The sequence below is a fragment of the Psilocybe cubensis genome, chromosome 2 (genome assembly GCF_017499595.1).
Source record: "Psilocybe cubensis strain MGC-MH-2018 chromosome 2, whole genome shotgun sequence".
Classification (NCBI taxonomy): domain Eukaryota; kingdom Fungi; phylum Basidiomycota; class Agaricomycetes; order Agaricales; family Agrocybaceae; genus Psilocybe; species Psilocybe cubensis.
The window spans coordinates 2799891-2819335 of record NC_063000.1 but is presented as its reverse complement, the minus strand read 5'-3'; the positions used below and the strand labels follow the sequence as shown (position 1 = coordinate 2819335).

At 47.2% G+C, this 19445-nt stretch overlaps 5 protein-coding genes and 1 non-coding gene across 6 annotated transcripts; 3 read left to right on the top strand and 3 right to left on the bottom strand.

Moving 5' to 3' along the window:
• Nucleotides 1–1165: 1165 nt before the first annotated feature.
• Nucleotides 1166–1252, bottom strand: JR316_0002428. Its single transcript has one exon. It is a non-coding gene; the product is annotated as a tRNA-Gly (tRNA).
• A 217-nt stretch (nt 1253–1469) lies between these two features.
• On the top strand, nt 1470–3666 carry JR316_0002427 (uncharacterized protein; the record flags this gene model as incomplete). The annotated part of the gene is made up of 6 exons (XM_047888221.1): nt 1470–1517; nt 1568–1616; nt 1667–1720; nt 1776–1802; nt 1934–3151; nt 3203–3666. The coding sequence occupies 6 exons, from the start codon at nt 1470–1472 to the stop codon at nt 3664–3666; spliced, it is 1860 nt and encodes a 619-aa protein (XP_047753144.1).
• Nucleotides 3667–4364: 698 nt separating this feature from the next.
• On the bottom strand, nt 4365–7060 carry JR316_0002426 (uncharacterized protein; the record flags this gene model as incomplete). The annotated part of the gene is made up of 16 exons (XM_047888220.1): nt 4365–4457; nt 4515–4661; nt 4724–4755; nt 4817–4859; nt 4915–5040; nt 5109–5146; nt 5202–5280; nt 5339–5475; nt 5518–5562; nt 5619–5647; nt 5709–5733; nt 5791–5976; nt 6026–6206; nt 6261–6476; nt 6541–6587; nt 6655–7060. The coding sequence occupies 16 exons, from the start codon at nt 7058–7060 to the stop codon at nt 4365–4367; spliced, it is 1830 nt and encodes a 609-aa protein (XP_047753143.1).
• Nucleotides 7061–7300: 240 nt separating this feature from the next.
• On the bottom strand, nt 7301–8543 carry JR316_0002425 (uncharacterized protein; the record flags this gene model as incomplete). Its single annotated transcript, XM_047888219.1, has 3 exons — nt 7301–7899; nt 7956–8124; nt 8178–8543. 3 exons carry the CDS (start codon nt 8541–8543, stop codon nt 7301–7303), a joined length of 1134 nt encoding a protein of 377 aa, XP_047753142.1.
• Nucleotides 8544–9219: 676 nt separating this feature from the next.
• Nucleotides 9220–11212, top strand: JR316_0002424 (uncharacterized protein; the record flags this gene model as incomplete). The annotated part of the gene is made up of 10 exons (XM_047888218.1): nt 9220–9309; nt 9368–9566; nt 9619–10129; nt 10322–10339; nt 10399–10461; nt 10523–10561; nt 10615–10650; nt 10705–10755; nt 10809–11068; nt 11133–11212. The coding sequence occupies 10 exons, from the start codon at nt 9220–9222 to the stop codon at nt 11210–11212; spliced, it is 1347 nt and encodes a 448-aa protein (XP_047753141.1).
• Nucleotides 11213–13348: 2136 nt separating this feature from the next.
• Nucleotides 13349–18307, top strand: JR316_0002423 (Eukaryotic translation initiation factor 4 gamma; the record flags this gene model as incomplete). The annotated part of the gene is made up of 7 exons (XM_047888217.1): nt 13349–13586; nt 13640–14325; nt 14380–15716; nt 15772–17140; nt 17196–17279; nt 17339–17696; nt 17760–18307. The coding sequence occupies 7 exons, from the start codon at nt 13349–13351 to the stop codon at nt 18305–18307; spliced, it is 4620 nt and encodes a 1539-aa protein (XP_047753140.1).
• Between the last annotated feature and the right edge of the window lie 1138 nt (nt 18308–19445).

Sequence of the window (19445 nt, the reverse complement as noted above, 5' to 3'; positions counted from 1 at the left end):
CACTAAACAATGTAGGACGCCCTAGTTCACTAACAATGGTGTCGTATGGCCACCCAAAGACCCTCATATGGCCACACTGGTCCCATTGCCACTCGTCCTCAAAATCAAAGGATGACTCAAGATGTATAATCCTTTGGCCAGTGGCCCCAACTCCCGAGTAATTGCCCTTGCCATCGCTTCAAGTCCGCTCTTGGCCCCCTTTGGAAGAGGAGGGTGCGATACCGGGCACTCAATATTGTGATCCCGTTGATCCTGGAGTCTAAAGGTTCCTCTCTCGGTCCTTTCCCTGGCACTTGACTCTGACTCGGGGAATTGATGCTCCCAGTTACACGACTGCATCAGAAAAGCGCGTCATTATGTATCATGGTATAATTCCAATTTACCGTGGGTGTTACTAGATGCGCCACATATTGCAGGGTTCAAGTAGTTAGTATGTTGTCGTTATTTGACTGAGGAACTCTTACATGATGAAAGGGGGTCAATACTGTGTTCACAACATAAATAGAACTTCACATAATGTTACTACATATAACTCAGTCAGTGTTATAACGCACAAAGGCAACTCGACCTGACCTTGTTGGAATGCGGATGGAGTTTGTGTGATTCATCAGTAGGTCAATAGTCGTGTGATACAATTGACCGGAATTCAAACGATTTCCGTCGACATTCACGTTAGCGGCGGCGAGTTGACATTTGTAGGTTCTGGGGTAAAGACTTTGAGTGTAACTCCTCCACTTAACGGCGGGCTATGTCGCATAAGTCAATCTTACCAACACTTGGGCTGTGCGTGAGAGATACATCAGACTGGAAAAGATGGAATCATTATTCAAAGAAGTTCTATGAAAAACATGATTTTCTCTGCCTTACACGGTGTGTCTATGTTCAGGGAATCTTTTCTTGTTCAATGGAAGAAAGTCGTTTAGGCTATCCATGGGATGAAAAAGATTTTACTTACACAGACATCGGTGGAGGCGCAAATGAAGAGTATCGAATTAACTATTGCACAGCGGCATAGCCCCAAAGCTGAACATCGCGAAAGTGAAGCTACCGACGACTCGGGAACCTGAATGCGAGAGCACGAATCAGAACACTTCCAGATACAAACTTCTAGGGCAATACTTCAAAATCAAATATCAGTAGAGCAAAAAGAAACTGTAAAACTAAATGCATTAAGGGGGAATCGAACCCCCGGCGGGTCGAATCAATGTTCGACGATTGGCAACGACCCAGGTTACCACTACCCCATTAATGCTTGTGAAGGGTGTGCTAGAGTGCGCTCGCGGCCAGGCAGCGGTCATGGACGGGTGGAAACACTGGGAGTCTCTGTTTTAGGGTTTAGTCAGCGCAGCGCCACTTAGTTGCCTTTGTTTGGCGGAGGCCCTAGAGAAGCGGAGTTCCAACCCGACCTCCACGCTCGTCGTCGCCTGAATCGTCGTCGTAGTTCAACTTTCCCTTAGACGCCCTACACCATGTCGTTCGGACTCACCATTGGCACAGAACGTGCCCAAGCGCTTCAGGTATATCTTGCGTTCTTTCTCTTGGTGACTCTAGCTCATAGTTTCGACAGGCATCCATCCAGGATGAACTCATGAAAAGGGGATATAGCACGGAGCCAGGTGCGTTTTTTTCTGAGCGACTCAATTCTCTATTTCTTATATGCTTGCAGATCCCGTTATGGCTGAATTTATTACTATCATGGTAATCAACAACAAAACACCTGGTTTGTATCGAACTTTCTCTTCATTAGATGGATCTTACTGACAATGCATCCACAGCTCAGGTCAGCTTGGAGTTGGAAGATAGTACGCTTTTTCCTTTTTTTCTCTTTATATTGTTCCTCTTAACGCTGTTTTATCTCTAGTCATCGGTTCAGACTTTAGTACGCTCTCCACTTCGATATCATCTAGCGCTGTATATCTAACAAACTTTTCAGAGCCTGATTTCACGGATTGGATCTTCGCAGAGGCAGCAAAAGGCGCCTCGGTTTCCGATGTTACTCCTCAATCCCCTCCTGCAAAGCCTGAAACCCCAGCAGATCCCACACCTGCACGAGATGCCCCTCCTCACCTACCTAATGACTCGTCACGAACCAATGCCCCCCGCAGCGGCGTATACCAACATGCAATTTCGCAAGCCCTTCCATCTTCCTCATCCCAAAAACGAACAGCCTCTGCTCGTTCTCCTTCTCCCAGTCACCCAAATAAATCAAGACGGACAGACCTTCCAACAGGTCCTCGGGCCATGTATCGCGACGGCTCTGGCCCAAACGGTAACCCCCATCCCAACACCCGTAGTTTGATTGAGCGTGTTGGAGGTCCCGCCGGTCGCAACAAAAATTTCCAGCGAGATGATATTCAAGCTCGGATTGACAATATCGTGGGCAACGCACCTGAGTCAACTATGATGATGCCTCCTCAGGGATTTCCGATGGGTATGGATATGCAGGCACTGGCTGCTAATATGGCAAGCCCTTTGATGTTGCAGGAGATGATGATGAACCAAATGGCACTGATGGCGCAAATGGCATCAACAATGGGAATAATCAACCCTGCTAATGGGCAGTTTAACGCCCCAGGCTTCGCTCCTCCGGGCATGCAAGGAGACATGGGAATGTTCCCAAATAACATAAACAACAGTTTCCCCCATCAGCAACAGCAGCCTGGTAGTAATGGCGTTATTAACGGTGCGGGTCGTGGTCGTGGTGGTGCAAGGGGTGGACGTGGTACAGGAAGGGGAAGAGGAGGGCCACTCGGAGGTGGAAGTTCTGATCGACCTGTTGGAAACATTAATTCTTCACCAGCTCCACCCACCAATGCCGGCACTTCTGCTGCTATTCCAATAGTTGCACCCACTCCAGTGACCCCGGCGCCTTCAACATCTGCCCCATCCGCTGCCGCCCGCGCTGCTGCCCCTCCTGTGCAGGCCCAAGCGCCTGCAACCTACGCTATCCCTGAACGGCCCCAGTCCCCTACTTTGTGTAAATTCGCATTGAAATGTACAAATGCTCATTGTCGATATTCGCATCCATCTCCCGTTGCGACAGCTGAGAGTGGCATTGTTCTCAGCAATGAGGCTTGCGACAAGGGCAAGAACTGCAAGGACAAGGATTGCATTAAGGCCCATGTCAGCCCTGCGGTCCTCAACCCTCAAGGTAAACCATATTCATGTTGTAATGTTATCTCATTTCTGATAATTATTTTAGCCGAACATTCCATACCAAATGCAACAGCGCCTATGCCTCCAACGCATCACAATCCGGTTCCATGCAGATTTGGTGCTGCTTGCACACGCCCAGGGTGTACATTCAATCACCCTCCCCGTCAAACTCAATTTGCAACACAATGTCGATTTGGCGCTGCCTGCACGCGCGCTCAATGCGCGTTCCAACATCCTGAAGGTCGTGTGCTCCCTTCTACTTTCCATCGTGGGTTATCCACGACAGGTCCGATCGTTAACGTTCCCACTCCGGAGACCGGCTCGATGGGTGTCAGCCAGAATAGAAGTATGACTTTCAATAACCCTGCCTCATCTGCAAAGCAGAAGTTAGAACAACAAGTGAAAGAGGCCGAGGAAAGGAAAAATAAGGCTGAGAAGGCTGTGAAGGATGCGGAGGCAGCTGCGACCAGCAAGAAGGCAGACGCCAAACCTGTTTCTATCACCGCATAGATCATGGAAGAAAAGGCATGATCGTGTGTCATATCGTTGATTTTATAGGTCAACGACATTTCGGACCTCATTTTCACTCTCACCACTTCAAAGAAGCATCTTCAATGAAGACATACCAAGTGTGTTTCTACAACCCAACCAAGGACGCCTGCCCACGCAATACTTCTCGTATTTGTTTATGTTTCAATTGTCTTGTACACATCGTTCAGTCTCGTAGTATTCCCTGTCCGATTATTATGATTTTTTTCATTTACAACCGCTACATCTTTTTCTCTCTTTTTCTCGCTCTCTTTCTCGACACTTATTTGCATAGTCTGGTACCTGTAGCTTATCATACGTAATTTCGCCATTGCGTCCATAAAATTTGGGCGGATAGGCCGAACCAAGAGGAGCAATAACATCGCCTGCTTTGTTTGTTGCCTTGCCGTACACATTGGCATTGGCATCGACACCCCTCCTCTTTCAAGTGAACAACCTAAGGAAATTTTCAAGCATTTCGAAAGAGTTTTTTTATTACACCAAATAGTTTGCCTAATATTCGATCTACGAGGAAGGGCAACTTTTAAAGCTCGTACAAGCAAGAAAGTTAATAACGATGAGATGATAGCATACATAGATACAGATGATACGCAGGTAAATAAATAAAAGCTAAATGAGTGGAAGGAGTATTACAATACTCAAATGATAACAACACGTTATCAATCGTCGTCGTCGTTGATAGTGGCTAGTAGTTCCTCTCCGCGCTTATCGACGGCTAGTCTGACCATGTCGCCTTTTCCGAGGTCTTTGAACTGGTTGAGAAAGAGAAGTCAATCTCCAGACCAATAGAAAGGAGAGGAGGTTCATACAGTAAGCTCGCGAGTTCTGTGAAGACTTTCAATCTCGTCGATACGGTCGCGGACATTGTTGAGAAGATCGTCGAATCCTTCTTCTTGGGTAACTTCTTGCGCAGCATGAAGGATCAGGTTTGAGTCTGGTCGGACATCATGCTGAATCTGTGCAACCGAAATGAAGGAGTAAGATACGAAAGTGTGATGCTGAGCCAATATGAACGTACGTCTATTGAGATGATATTCAAGCGATCGAGTTCTGAAATGAACAGGTTAATACGCTTTGCACCGCCTGGATTTGCAAACCTAACAATGCACACCTTCCATGAAATCGGCGCGTGTCATGATTTGACGACATCTCCACTGCAAGGCGGAGTCAGCGTGCATCCTAAATCATCGGATGGACATGGTGACGTACGTAAGGTATTGAAGGCAAAGGCAGGTTGTCTGTACTTTCACCGGCTTCTTCTCGGGCAGCGATTTGTTCCTCACGTAACTTTACAAATTCGTGTAGTAGCAGCCATGAACATGAACTCCATTTTTGCTAAAAAAAAGGTAGCGTATGTCAATTAAATGCCTCTTTCTTACTCAAAATTTAGCAAATGGACCAACCTCGTCCATAACGTCGTCGTCGCAGTCAGGGATAAGTCCTTGGAAGAAAATCAATGAAAAGAGAAAAAAAATATCTTAACAAAGAGATGATACCGATTTGACTTTGCAACCATGCTTTTTCGACCTCGAGCAAATGTTTGGCCATGCCAACCATATCCTTCGCTTTGGATACCTGAAGTATTAGTCGAAGAATAAATATTATTTCGAATCTGAGTGAACGTGGAAAATACCTTGTTCAGGTAAGATAGTCGACCGCCAACTAAAGAGACGGCCTTCTGGAGTTCGGGGTTTTCGATACTAGTCAGGCGGCCTGTGTCGTGTCGAATCCGAGCGGCGGCATGCAAAGCCTCCTCGCTATTTAGATCGCCTACAGATATCACCTAAAGGAAGATTAACGGTATAGTCTAACGATCAGATAACAAGAAACTTGCATGCATACGGCTCCCATTTCTACCTGTTGAAGGATTTGAATACAAGTACAACTAAGCCTAGCTCATAGTTGAGACTTACGCATAACATGGAATGGCCAGAAATCATCTCTAAGATAGGGATGATAGGAGGTTTATGGTACACCCTAAGTACATAAATACAGGAACTCACGAGCTGAATACCATTGTTAATACACCTTTTCATTGAGTTAGAAACCAGTTTCACGATATTATTTAATGTTGATTGAACTTACCACTGGCCGCCCATGCCTCTGCTTTTTGTTGGAGTTGGAGCAGCATATTTCTACCCTCTTCGTCGTTTTGGAAGAAATGAACATTGTTGATTACCAGGACCAAAGGTTTATTGCGAACAGGAGCACAGCGCAGTGCGACCTTTTCCAATTTGTTCATGGCTCGTTCGATATCTAAAGCAGGTCCGCCTATAGAGAGTTGTTAACAGCTAGGCTTAAAAGGTGCGCTGACAATTACCTTCCCTAGGATCTCTCCGTTGGAATAGGCCTGTCTGTGTGTCTTCATTGTACTCAAAGTTCAATGCTTTGCCAAGTCGCAATCGGAAGACTTCTAGATCTGGGTGCGCATCGCACATGGACACTCCCTCAGCATTGCACTTGGCCATGGACTCGAATATCATCGTCCCTTTCCCTGAGCCCTAAGAGGATAAAATATTACAATCAATTAGTGATAAGATGAATAGGGGTCGTACCTTGGGACCAAGAAGCATAAAATAGTGACCAGCCTCTTCTCCGTGTATAATGGGGTCTATCATATCTTGTTCTTTCCGCCGCAAGCTATGTGTCCATGGTTCAACCTCCGTAAATATAGGATCTGTTGCGTCTTCATCTGGTGGTGCTCTTTTGACAACATGTGCTTTTGCAAGCTCAAGAGCAGGGTCATAGCCAGCAGCAAAAGCGTCTTCTATCTGAGTGAATCAAGAATAAGAGATAAAAATAGATAGACGAAATTATGGCAGATCTCAGGTATACCTTGTCAAGGACGTTCTTTTTGTACCACTTCACATAAGCAATGCCACCTACGAAGACTGCAGAAGTTAGGGGTTGGTGAGCATGGAACACGATGCAGAGATAAAGGAGACATACCAGCACCAAGCCCTATCGCGGTGGTCAGGATTGCGTCCAAGACAGGAGAATTGGTAAACGAGAAGCCTCCTCCTGAAGTCCCTGGACCAGAGGGCCCGCCTCCGGGAGGGTTGAAAGGCATGCTGATGGCTGCGGTTCCCTCATGAACCTCATGACGGGCCTGGGGATACTCAAATGTAGTTGGAGAAGGAATGTGGGAGACAGGTGTCTGTTTACGAGTCGTATGGGTAGGCTTCTTTGGTGATGCTACGTTCTTATTTCGCTCATTCGGTGTCGTGGTTCCATGGTTCGCTGGAATGGTATATTGACGGCCAGCTATTACCGTTGCGTGGGTATGTGATCCGGACGGACGAGGACGGGTGAGCGCAGTTAGAGAGAGGAGACGTCGCTGTGACCGTCCAGCCATGCTCGCCGCCGTTGTGTACGGCATCAGTCGAGCAGCCCCAAGAACGCACAGAAAGAGAAGCTAGGTGTCCTTGGCGTTGCGGGGAACTTGAAAGAGCTTATACACGTCACGCACGTATGTTCAGGCGAAAGTAACTCAAATTATTAGACAACAATAAAATACAATTCAAGTCTGCTCCATCCAGCCTGTCACCATCACCGCTCACCACACATGCCGTCTTGCGGCTGCTTCCAACGTTGCTCACGACAACTCTGGTGTCCAGTCATTCCACCCTTCCTCTTCCAGATACTTTTGCCAGTCCTTCCGCGCATCTGCTCTCATGCTCTCCAAATCGTCCACCTGCAACAATCTGTAGATAACTTCCCTTTCATATAGCTGTCGCCTGAATTTCATCTCTTCCAGCAGCAATGCCCCACTCTCCAACGCGTCCATGGCGTACGCGAGACTCAACTTTGACTCGTTCAACTTGTTTCGCAATTTGTCGCGTTCCTCTCCCAACTCTACAAGCACTTTGTGCAGCTCGTGAATATCTTGCGTGGTTGGTTTCTTCGAGTTAGTGGTTGATCCCGCATTGTCAGTTTGCGCTCCGGAGATCTGTCGGGCATTGATTGAGACTTGCGACACCCTATCTTTTCGAGCTTGTTGCTTTTCAGGATCGATGTGTCGCTTAACGTCCTCTCGATTTTGAATGTCTGCTGAGTGTTCGTTTGGATTAGGGGGTTGCGCAATAGCTCTTCTTCCTCTTGCTCGTTTGGAGCTCTTCTTTGTTTCATTGGATGGCTGATCCGGTGAAGCTCTCTTTGTTGTCCTCCTGGTCGTCCTCAAAGCTGGGACAGACTCTGATATTGGAAAAAATCAGATTATTGACTGCAAACAACCTCGTAAAATAACTAACCTTCTTCCACTAAGGGTTCTTCGAGAGCTGTGGGTTCCTCTGGCTTCTTTGTTGCATTTGAAAACCTCTTCGGAGAAGTTTTAGGGCTCTGGCTTCGTCTGAGATCTGCCTTGGCCAATATATCGGTGATGATTTGCTCTGTTCTAAGGTTCGCCTTCACACCATAATTCTACATGCTCGTTAAACACTTATCGACGCATAGATATCCAGATAGAACTTTACCTTTGCCAGTCCTTGAATTTGCAGGCGTGTTAACGTCTGTAGATAATCGATATTCAGTGTCTTTGGATGGATGTCCTTTTTAGCAGCTCTGCGCGCGCGAGGCATCGTTTCAATATAGTGATGGGCAATTGGTGGCGGCTTCTGATTCAGTGGTTTTGGTGCACAGAAAGATTTGTTGTGGTAGTTGTTGAGAGGTAAGGAGCATGAATTTACATCGTTGGGATACCGATTCTGAAAGCGGAAATAATCATAGTATTGTTCTCGCGTCTCAACACCGGAAATAATGGCACCTCTAAGCACGCGCCACTCGACCCAGGTCTTTTGCGCAAACGCTGTATTGTACTGCCCGTGTAAATTGGCCTTCATTGTGATCATTGTCTGTATTTAAGAATTTTTTTATTCTTTTAACTGACCCCGTTCGAAGGTCGTATGCTGTCAATATCATTCGTTATTTTCACAAAGATCGTTTGTCTCCAAGCACACTCCATTCTTTGTCATTGCACAGGCCGTGCGCTTACTTATTGTGCCAAGAATTTTTTGAGCTATTGTTGTACCTATGGATCATCGGATCGGTGATCTAAATTCCTTTTCGGCCAGATTGGGAAATGCTACCCTCCCTTGTTTAACAGAGTTTAACCCAAGTTTGTTGGATTTGTTGGGTGTACCAGCTCAGCCAAAGCTCTCCTGCTCAAGGATATAGAAATTGATAAATCGGAATCATTGTACGTTCAAGTTTCTCTTTTTCTTGCTCCTGTATATGGACGTTCAACTCACAATCTTTGCATCAGAATTCTGTCTGTTGAATTGGGGACAATATCTCTCGACAGAGTAAGCGAGAAGATGCGACCATTTCAACAATAAATCGCCCACATTCATCATTAGTCTCTTGTTCCCGGTTAGACTTTCTGGAGGCACGAGTGGCCCAATGTTTGGACTTGCTTTCCCACAATTCCATTTCAGAACCTTTAAAGTAACCGGGCCCTTGCGCCACTCAAAAACTTGAACACTTACCACAACCATCTACGACCACGAGAAATAAATGATGACTGCTGAATCGCCCCTCACCTGGCAATCGATAACGTTGGAACAAATCCCGAAGTTGCATCTATGGCAATTGATCGAGCTTTCTGAGGTATGGAGTAAGCTTCTTGATTTGTAGCGGGTGATCTGACGCTTTTTATCTAATGCAGGCACGAAAGCGAGACCTGAAGGCCGAAAATGTTGCTGATCGTGCTAAACAGAGAGGCAGTTTTGAAGATCAGTCTGCACAGCACGGCACGCCTACCACGAACGACAACGTCAATTCTCGACTAGAACCAAGAGTTGCAGAGTGCTCGACGGCGGGTCCGTCGCGTTCTCCAAAACGATCTGTAAAAGGACATCCTTATTGTAAGCTTTAAACCACATTCAACCATCTCCTGCTTCCCTGATGACAATCCAGCTCGTTCAGCGAGAGGTAAAACATCAAATAGGAAAGCCGTTATTGCAGAGGGTCGATCCCCAACTTCTGTCGCATTAAATTCGACGTCCGGATCTGGTTACAATGACGCAGCACAAGAAGAAGCTATCCGAGAAATTCTAGAGGTCATCAATCAATACAACAAAGAATTGACCGAACTGGAAAACCAGCATAATGACGTCCTACAGACTGCAGTCAATGCCCGTCTCATTTCAGCTCGGCTCAAAGAGAAGATTTTATTCGAACGTAAGAAGACAGACAAGCTTGTGGGCTTCTTGACGAGATGGCAGAAGAGTCATCTAGGGTCCAGCTTTGATGAACTACCCGTTGAAGAGCCGTTGGAACCTGAGCATGCCATCGATGAAGAGTTGGGCGCGGACATGCTAGCACGCTTGAAACGCGATTTTGAAAAGGTCCTGACGAAGAAGCAATTTAGCCAGCTCAAGCGACGTTTTGTAGCGGTCGAACAGAAAAAGAAGAGACAACAATCCAGGTATGTGCATTGGTCGCTTATGCAAATACCTAAGAGGTTCTGAATATTCCATTCCTTCAGAAACACTGATGGGAGTCCCGCTGTCACTCACGTAGGTACAGACGCAATCTCTAACAAACGAAAGGGGAAAGCGTAAGGCACATCGTATCTGTCTCTAAAGCCACGTCGCTCATCGATTTCATTATTGAGCAGGAAAGGCAAAGAGAAAGAGTAAGTATATGTAATCATGTTTGGTATATGTGGATAGTGTGTTTACATTTTTATTACAGTTCTGGTCATGACGAAGCTTCTGCCGTTCGTAATAAGGGCAAAGGGAAAGGAAAAGCAAAGGAGTGAGTATTTCTGTCCTTTTTCTTGTAGATTTTTGACATTTATATTTTCTCTCTGACGCAGAGTTGATATGTCTGCTTTGAGTCCTGCCGCGAAGAAACGGTACGCACCATTTCAATTTCTCGAGACGAGCATACTTCATAACATTTGTACAGACTAGTCTCCGACTACTTGAAAGAAAACCCTGCTATGTAGCTCTGTGTTTGCTAGTCAATGTGCAACATTCTGCTAATCTGTTTCCACAGACTCCGCTCTATCGAAGAATCTGACTTGAACCTTGCCATAGAGAGATCACGGTATGTGGCTTGACATATTAGGGATTCGATAAAGCTTATTGTGGAATCGATAGCAATGATATTCTCAATGGTGGCCGCAGTGGTGGCAATAGCTCTGGTCATGCCGGGGCCAGTGGAAGCCGAGCTCACTCACCTAAAGCCAGTGGAAGTGGTACTCGACGACTGGACAATGTCGTGGAACGTGGGAGAGGCATCGATGCAGTAGATGAAGAACACCCCCGTAAGCGCCGACGAATCCACCTTGACACCTCGGAGCCCTCCCCTCCCAAAGACTCCTCGCCCCCTTCTTTCCTGGCAAAGACCCTTTCGTTCGGTCAGCGGTTGCTAGATCGCAGCCTTTAGCAGCAACAAAATCAACCCTCGCCGCCATTCTACAGCTCGATATTTGTTTGTCACCAAGTCGGATGATTTCAACGATGCTGCTCAGGAGCCTGACACAAGAATATCTAATATTTAATGGGAAAACGCCGCAAGATTTATCCTGCGCGCTGCTCATCCTGAGTACGACTGGTTGCCTAGCATGGCTGTATCTTATCAAGGAAATTGGTACCACGGAGCACGCTTTCGCCCGTATTGGTGAAGACAGAAGGATTTCTGGTGAACTACGGCACTGTTGGCAGAAGAGCAGCTTCAAGAACTTCTGGGCGGGAACGGTGACGCGTCGGATCGACGCTGATGGTAATTCTATTGCGGATAATGTTGGCCAGATGGTTTATCTTTCTTGATTGGAACCTGCCTGTAGTACCATCCAACCTGCCCCATCGGAGTCCATAAACTCTTGTGTTTCCTTTCAAAATCATGTGGATGTTTGTAATATTTGATGTATTCTATATCTCTTTAACTCTTGTTTGTTTAGTATCCAATTCTTTTTTGCCCTTCAGCCCTGATTTATGCCTGAAGACAAAGAATGGACTTATGAACTTCAAGGTGGCGTACACAAGCTGCCACATATACAATTGTCCACTATCGAAAGCGCCTAACATGCTGCTCGGGGTTATAAGGGATATACACATATAGGGGGGTCATCTTCAATGCTCACTGCATCATTGTCCATTGTCCATTCGTCATTACCAATGCAGTCTCAAGAACTGTATCGTTAGGGGTCAGAACCTTGTTTCTCGGTTTTTTCATTCGCCTTGAAATGTGGTTAATGTTTATTGGCGGGCACTCAACGTGGCCGAATAAACGCAAGTTCTTAATTTTGGCAGATTGTTTAGTACAGTAGTACGTGGTTTAAATGATGCTAATTTAATGGCTTCTCGAAGACAGTAAAATGCTACGCATGATGAAATTATGCGACGTCTCTTCTACTAGTTCTAGTGCACAACTAGTGCAACGCTGCTTTTATTTTGACTTCTTTTAACTCTAAAATGTGTCATAATTTGTTCATTGTGCATACAGTAAGTGCCGCATGGTACGCTCAGTTGCCTGCTTCTACAATACTGAAACGTATTCTGATGTACATGGTTTATTCAGCCATGAGGCCTGAGGCCTTAGGGTGCTATCGACACCTATAATTTCGATGGACACCAAAAAACATGATCTGGGTACATAGGCGACAAATTATGCCTTTTACCTGATAGAATGAATTCAGAATTGGGTGTCAAATCCTGGGGCCCGGCCAAACTGGGTTTGATTTACGTCTCCTTTTGCGACGTAACATACTCGGCTGCGATGTTTTCATATTGCTGCATTACACCATCTAGCTAGTGATACCTACCATGGCGAGTTTTTATATGGCTAACTGGTTTCTTTGGTAGAAAGCTCACCTAGCACGTATGGATTCCAACGAAAACAAAGTGATTGTTTTTCACCTGAATCATTTATTTTAGACAACAAATGAAGCAGATATCCCTGTGTAATAAACCTTGAGCGGGTGGGCGAGGAGGCCTAATCATTTTATAAAATGTTGTTTGTTGCTGTCTCAAAATGGCGAGGTATGAAAGTCTCTAGCAGCCTGGAGATTCAAAAAAAATATCTGGAATTGTGGTGTACAATTTCGAATAGGCGCGTGTGGTCTGTAACTCCTTTCCTTTCCGAGTTTCTTCAGTAAGTCTCGTCGGTATGAAAGGATGCTCGTCTAGATAAACTGCAGTAAATAAGATAAGCAACTGGAGAACGGTATCGTTTTGATCTTAACGTGTTGGCCTGGGATGAGAGGCACTGCTTGGGGGCACCCTTTTAGGAATGCCGCACAGTACGCCGTCTAATATACAGGGGTGACTCCATTGACGGAAGCGAATGATTACGCAATCAGGGTTACTGGGGTCCCTGCTGGGAGTTTTTTTGGTTCTTTGAGAGAGTTGTTGTCCTTGTCCACCGTCCTCACCCACAGGACAGACATTCAACATTGCCGGTTCGCTATCACCAGCGTCCGTCGCATTTTATTCTTCGAGTCTTTCACTCTTCTCCAGCTGCATTCTCGCCTGCTGGCAGGTCATTTTTGACGACCGATCCACACGAGATTCTGTTCAACACACGACAAAAGCAAGCCTAAAATCGAGCTCTCTCTTTGCACATTTCGTATGTTTTTTCTTTCTCAATCAATGTCTTCCAAAGTCTTATATCGTCTTCTTTTACCCCTATTGTCAGAATGAGCAAGTCTTCTACTGCAACTGCACCAAAGAATCCGACTCCGCTTCCAGCAAAGTCAGCCTGGGCAAAGGGCCCCCCGCAGACAGCGACAGCGCCTTCCCCTCGCTCACAATCTCCGGCTCCTTCCACACCCACTCATCAGACCCATTCTCGTCGACCTAGCACTCTAGGCCAGGGTATACCCATCAAAGATGGCGTTAGTGTTCCTCGGAATAACGTAGGAGCTGTAAAACAAGGTTCGTCATCGCCCACATCCACCCCGGTTACACTGCTCACAGTTAATCTATAGGCTCAGCAGTGACTTTTGGATCAATAGATGACGTTTCAGCGCCAATATCCTCGTCACCAGCAGCCGCCCCATCTCTTAAAGCCGAAGTCGTAAAATCCTTCGGGACCGTGCCTGCTACCGGCCATGTCAATGGGAAAGCCTCTATATCATCAAGGGCGTCAGTCGCCACACCTGCCGCTTCATCATCATCGGCCTCATCGTCATCATCGACGGCTACCCCAGCAGCTGCTTCCTCAGCTGCGGCTTTGCCAAAGCCAAAAATTGACATCAAGAAGATGTTCCAAAATCCCACCTCCGCCCCCGCCTCAAATCCCCCGCCTGACACTTCATCACCCTCGCAACGAAATGTAAATCTACCTGTTCAACAATCGCCATTACATCAAAGCCAATCCGTCCATACCCCACTTACTCCTCACTCCTTTTCTACATTCGTACCCAGACTCCCTCAAAATACTGGGCCAAATGGTGGACCACCCCGTTCTCCTCAATACCCTCGTCAACTTCCTAATGGAAATGGCCCGCGGCCTCAGGGAGGGCAGAATGGCGGCCCTTCGACTGGTATGCCTTCACCTCGCCTTGGCCCACATCCTCACAATGGCCAGCCGTCTCAAATGGCACCTGCACCCCAAATGCAGCCTCAGATGCCTGCTCAGATGCCAATGGGGATGCCTTGGGGGGGATACTATGTAAGTCTACCTTTTATCAATTGCGTACATGCGATTCTCATTTGTATCTTTTAGCCTTATCCTCCTGATCAGCAGTACATGTATTCAGCGCAGTGGTATCCTTCAATGCCTATGCAACAGCCTCACGGCCAGCATCAACCTCCAACACCCGGTCTTCCTCCTCACGGCGGTATGCCAATGTCTCCTAGAAACCCTCCCGCATCTCTTCAAACCCCAGGTACACCTATCTTATCACAGGCACTACCAAATCCTACGCATGCTCCACACCCGCCTCCTGTTCTTTCTCACCCAACGCATTCCATGGGTGGCCTAACATCCCCACCGACAACTCCGTCTACTTCCTCCATACCTAATCGTCTCAATGCCGCTTCAAATGCATTTGTGCCACGGCAGCCCTCTCGGGTGACGCTGAAAAAGGAAGACGGTACTGAAGTTAAGCTAGAGAATCTTAAATCTCCTGCACCATCATCAAACACATCTGCACCTACGCCACAAGGTTCTGCGTACAGGCAGGGTAGTCCTGGGACGCCTACACGGCGGCCAGCCAGTGTTCGTATAGAATCTGAGGATCAGAGAAAGATCAGACTAGCTGAGGAGGAGAATAAGGAGAAAGAAAAGGCCCGGCTGAAGGCCGAAGCCGAGGAAAAGGCTAGGAAGGAGAAAGAAGAGGCCGAGCGCAAGGTGAGGGAGGCCGAGGAGAAGAAAAGGCAAGAAGAAGAGGCTGAGAAGGAACGGATTCGCAAAGAGGAAGAGGAGAAAGAAGCAGAGCGCTTGCGTAGAGAGGAAGAGGAGCGCGCGCGCAAGGAGGCCGAGGAGCGTGAGGCTCAGCGCCTTAGGGAGGAAGAAGAACGTAAGCGTCAGGAGGAGGAAGCTGCAGAAGCGAAGAGGATTGCGGAGGAAAAGGCCAAGAAGGAGGCTGAGGAACGGGCAGAACAAGAAAGAATTGAGAAGGAGAAAGCTGAACAGGCCCGCCTTGCCAAAGAGGCTGAAGAGGAGCGATTGCGAATTGAGGAGGAGGAGAAACGACGCCTTGAGGAAGAGGCTGCAAAGTCGGCAAAGGAGCCCGAGCCGGAACTTGATGGCAAGTCTGAATCGACACTTGAAGAGGGAGAAGTCGTTGAGGACAATAATACCGATGCGAAAGATGATGGGAAGGATAAACCCAAGGAATCTCTTCGAATCAACACAGGTGCTACATCTCCAACAGTGGATAGAAGGCAACGACCTGGTCCTCTCGACCTAACCAACGCCAAGAATTCAAACATTCCTGCACCTCAGACGGCCCTCGCTACTGCGCGCATCATCTCTGATATCAGTTCTGTTCAATACCCTGCTGGCGTCAGTAGCCCACGTCCTGACCTCAATGAAAATGCGAAAGAAGGAAAATTCAGGTGTGTTGTTTTGTATTCGAAAATCCATTGAAGTCTACCTCTAACTGCCGTCTAGGTACGACCGAGACTTCCTTCTGCAATTCATGTCCATTTGCAAGGAGAAGCCTGCTATGCTCCCTCCTCTGGATGCCATCGGCTTAGAACCTGCCGATCAATCACAACACCAGATGACTCGCACTCAATCTGGCCGTCGCACTGGTCCCGGAGGCGCCCCCGCTTCTCGCCAATCATCAATCGGCCTTGGATTCCCTGCTGGTACCTTCAACAAAGGCTCTGGCTCATTATCCAGCATGGGTCAATTCAGCACAGTAGGTGCAAGCAAGCTCAGCAGTCAGGAGCGTTTCGAGGCTGCTCGACCCGTGTCTGTCAGCGGTGCTTCAGGTATGCAATTTACCAACCGACCGCAACCAATGACTCGGACCACCAGTCAGGGTGGTCCTGGTGGTCCTCTGCGCGATCGTACTCGTAGTAAGCGTGGCGAGAAACGCGGAGAAAACAACAAGGCTGCTGGGGGTAACGCTGGCGGACAACAGGGCCATGGTGGCGCATTTAATAACTACCACCAGCAGCAACAGCAGCAGAACCTCGAACCCGTGGCCCCTCTACAAGCCACTGCTAACCGATGGGATAGGAAGGCTATACAAGCTGACGCCGATTCTCCTGAGATGGTTGACCGTAAGGTCAAGGGCCTTTTGAACAAGTTGACGATGGAGAAGTTTGATTCGATTTCTGACCAAATTATTGCATGGGCCAACAAATCGGAGAAGGAGAAGGATGGTCGTACGCTTATTCAGGTCATCCGATTGGTGTTCGAGAAAGCTACAGACGAGGCTACTTGGTCAGAGATGTATGCACGTCTTTGCCGAAAGATGATGGAACAGATCAGCCCCAAAGTTCAGGATGACGGTATCAAGAACAACGAGGGAAAACCTATTGCGGGAGGCCAGTTATTCCGCAAATACTTGCTGAATCGTTGCCAGGAGGACTTCGAGCGAGGGTGGGTGGCTAAGGAGGCTACCGCTGCAGCTGCCGCTTCTAAAGCATTGGAGGATGAAGCCATCAAGGCAGCTCATGAGAAAGGTAAAGCAGATGGGAAAGATGAGGAGGTTGCCCTCTATTCCGACGAGTACTACGCTGCACAGAAGGCCAAGCGTCAAGGTCTCGGTCTCATCAAGTTCATTGGTGAACTATTCAAGCTTCAGATGCTTACGGAGCGTATCATGCACGAGTGTGTGAAGAAGCTTCTCGGCAACGTTGATAATCCTGAGGAAGAGGAAATCGAATCTTTGTGCAAACTCCTGGGTACTGTCGGTGGCATTCTGGATACGCCCAAAGCTCGCGCCCACCTGGATGTGTACTTTGCCCGCATGAAGGAGCTTATCAAAAGCCCCAATGTTACTCCTCGTATGCAATATATGCTGCAGGTGTGTGGTGTCATCATTGTTATCCATACATAATGTACTGATGCCTATACTTTAGGATCTTGTAGAACTTCGTGAGAGGAAGTGGGTTGCTCGTAATGCGGTTGCGGCTCCAACTACCATTGCAGCCATTCACGAAAACGTGAGAACCGTGTTTAAATTCTATCATGAATATTTTCTTACATTGTCTTGTATACACAGGCTGCGAAAGAGAAGGCCGCCGCTGAGAAGGAGTCATACCAAAGACAGATCAGCATGTCTCGTGGTGGTTCAAGACGCGGTGGTGACCGCAACGATTTCAACCAGGTCAACCCTGACGGGTGGGCGGTCGCTGGAGGTGGATCAGGTCCTTCGCGACCACCACCGAAGGCTGGCGATCTTTCCAACTTCGGCAAGATCAGCAAAGCTCAGCCCATGACATTCGGCCCGAGCAGCGTCTTTGCTGGTAAGAAGGGAGCCGAGAATAAGCGGGAATCTATCTCTCGAACTAGTTCAAGCTCGAACATGTTTTCTATGCTTAGCGCCCAAGGTGCAGAGTCGAGCGAACCTGCGACCAAACGTAAGTCTTCATCTCACTATGCAAGTTGACGAACAGGTGTCTAATATATTTTATACATTGCAGCCGCTGAACCAGCTCAAAGGAAACGGCTTGTCCTTCAACCTCGTTCGAAGCCTGTCGAATCTGAAGCTACTGAGTTGGAGACGGCATCCCCCGTCGCTGGATCAGAATCCGATTCGGATGAAGAGGCTGCCTCTGAGGTAGAAATGTCAGAAGCTGACGCCCTCAAGAAGATCAAAGAGGACTTGAAGGAATTCTTTGCCGTGCGCAATCTTGAGGAGGCTGAGGTGTACTTCAAGATCCCCGCCCAACATCATCATACCCTGGTCGACAAGTTTGTCTCTAGCGCTGTCGAGTCGAAGGAAGCTGATGCCAAACTGGTATCCGATTTCTTTGAAGCCGCCGCATCGAAGGAACTTTGCACTGCTCAAGCCTTCGAAGATGGTTTCACGCCAATTGCTGAAGTCATCGATGATATCGCCATCGATGCTCCTAAGGCATTCCAGTTGTTTGCGCTAATGATCAAAGGTGCCAAACTGGACGACGACAGACGACAGCGATTGGCCTCGAAATCTATGGACAGCGACAAGCTTTTGGCACTGTTACAGTAGTTTAGTACTCCTCGCTTAATCATTTTTATTCGCGCACACTCTCTCGGCCTCTTATATACTCTCTTGTGCGCAGCATGCCCCATTTTTTTTACGGTTCACCCCAGCATCGATCATTCATCTCATCTAGCTTATTATCATTGTCTGGCCTACATCCTTTGCATACTCGTGCTGTTAGTCGTTTCTCTCACATGTTCGCCTACCTCTGTCCCTCTCTGTGTGTTTTACTATATCATCAATTTTTCATTCTCTCTTTTGTTCACATGTTGCATTTTCCATCCGATACTCTCTCTCTGTCTCTCATTTCTTTACTCTACTACTTATATCTGTGATTGATTAGGACTTGTTTACCGTAAACTTTCTTCTGGTACTTTATGTACATATGTGTAGGTGATCCCCAGATTGGTGATGCTCACCTTAAGATTAGCGTACTCTATGTACAGTATGTCGGTTTTTGAGATATAGATGGATTGTCTTCTACCAGTATGATACCCAGCTTACAGATGGAATGCTCACAAACTGTCAGGGATTATACAAAGGTTCGTTCGTATGGAACCATTGTCAAAAGATTTTCTGCCGCCATGTCATCGATTGTCCCACCGTTCGTGATATCTTAGTAAGTCGGGTTTTATTATCCTTTACTTATTTGGAGCATTCAGAATCCTACATCAATGCTATATGTAGTTCAACATGTGTTGTATAATTGCCCGTTTCGTGCACAACGTTTCTCAGGCAACGTCATTTGTTGACGCTATAGATTGTATTATTGTATCCGACTAATTCTCCAACGTTCGTGATCATCGTTGAAAACTGGTCAAACATTTTTATCAATGGGAACTATATTTATTGTGGACAGCATCATCGGAGCTGTCTTCATTTTATAACAAGATTTGCTTCCGCCCAGTTCTCTTGCCAAGTCACCTGCTTGCCACAGATCACCAGCGACGCCTTTGCCTTCTAAGACCTGACTAGCACCTGCTAGCTCTCTCATCATCGCTTTCTCCTTTCGTTCTGTTCATATACCACCTCAAAGGCCTTCGGGCTCAGGCGCTTTTGCGCTTTTCGCTACAAATTCGGGGGCGATCCTTGGTATGACTTCGATCCTCTCCAATACCTCCCAGTCCAAACCCCAGAACATTTT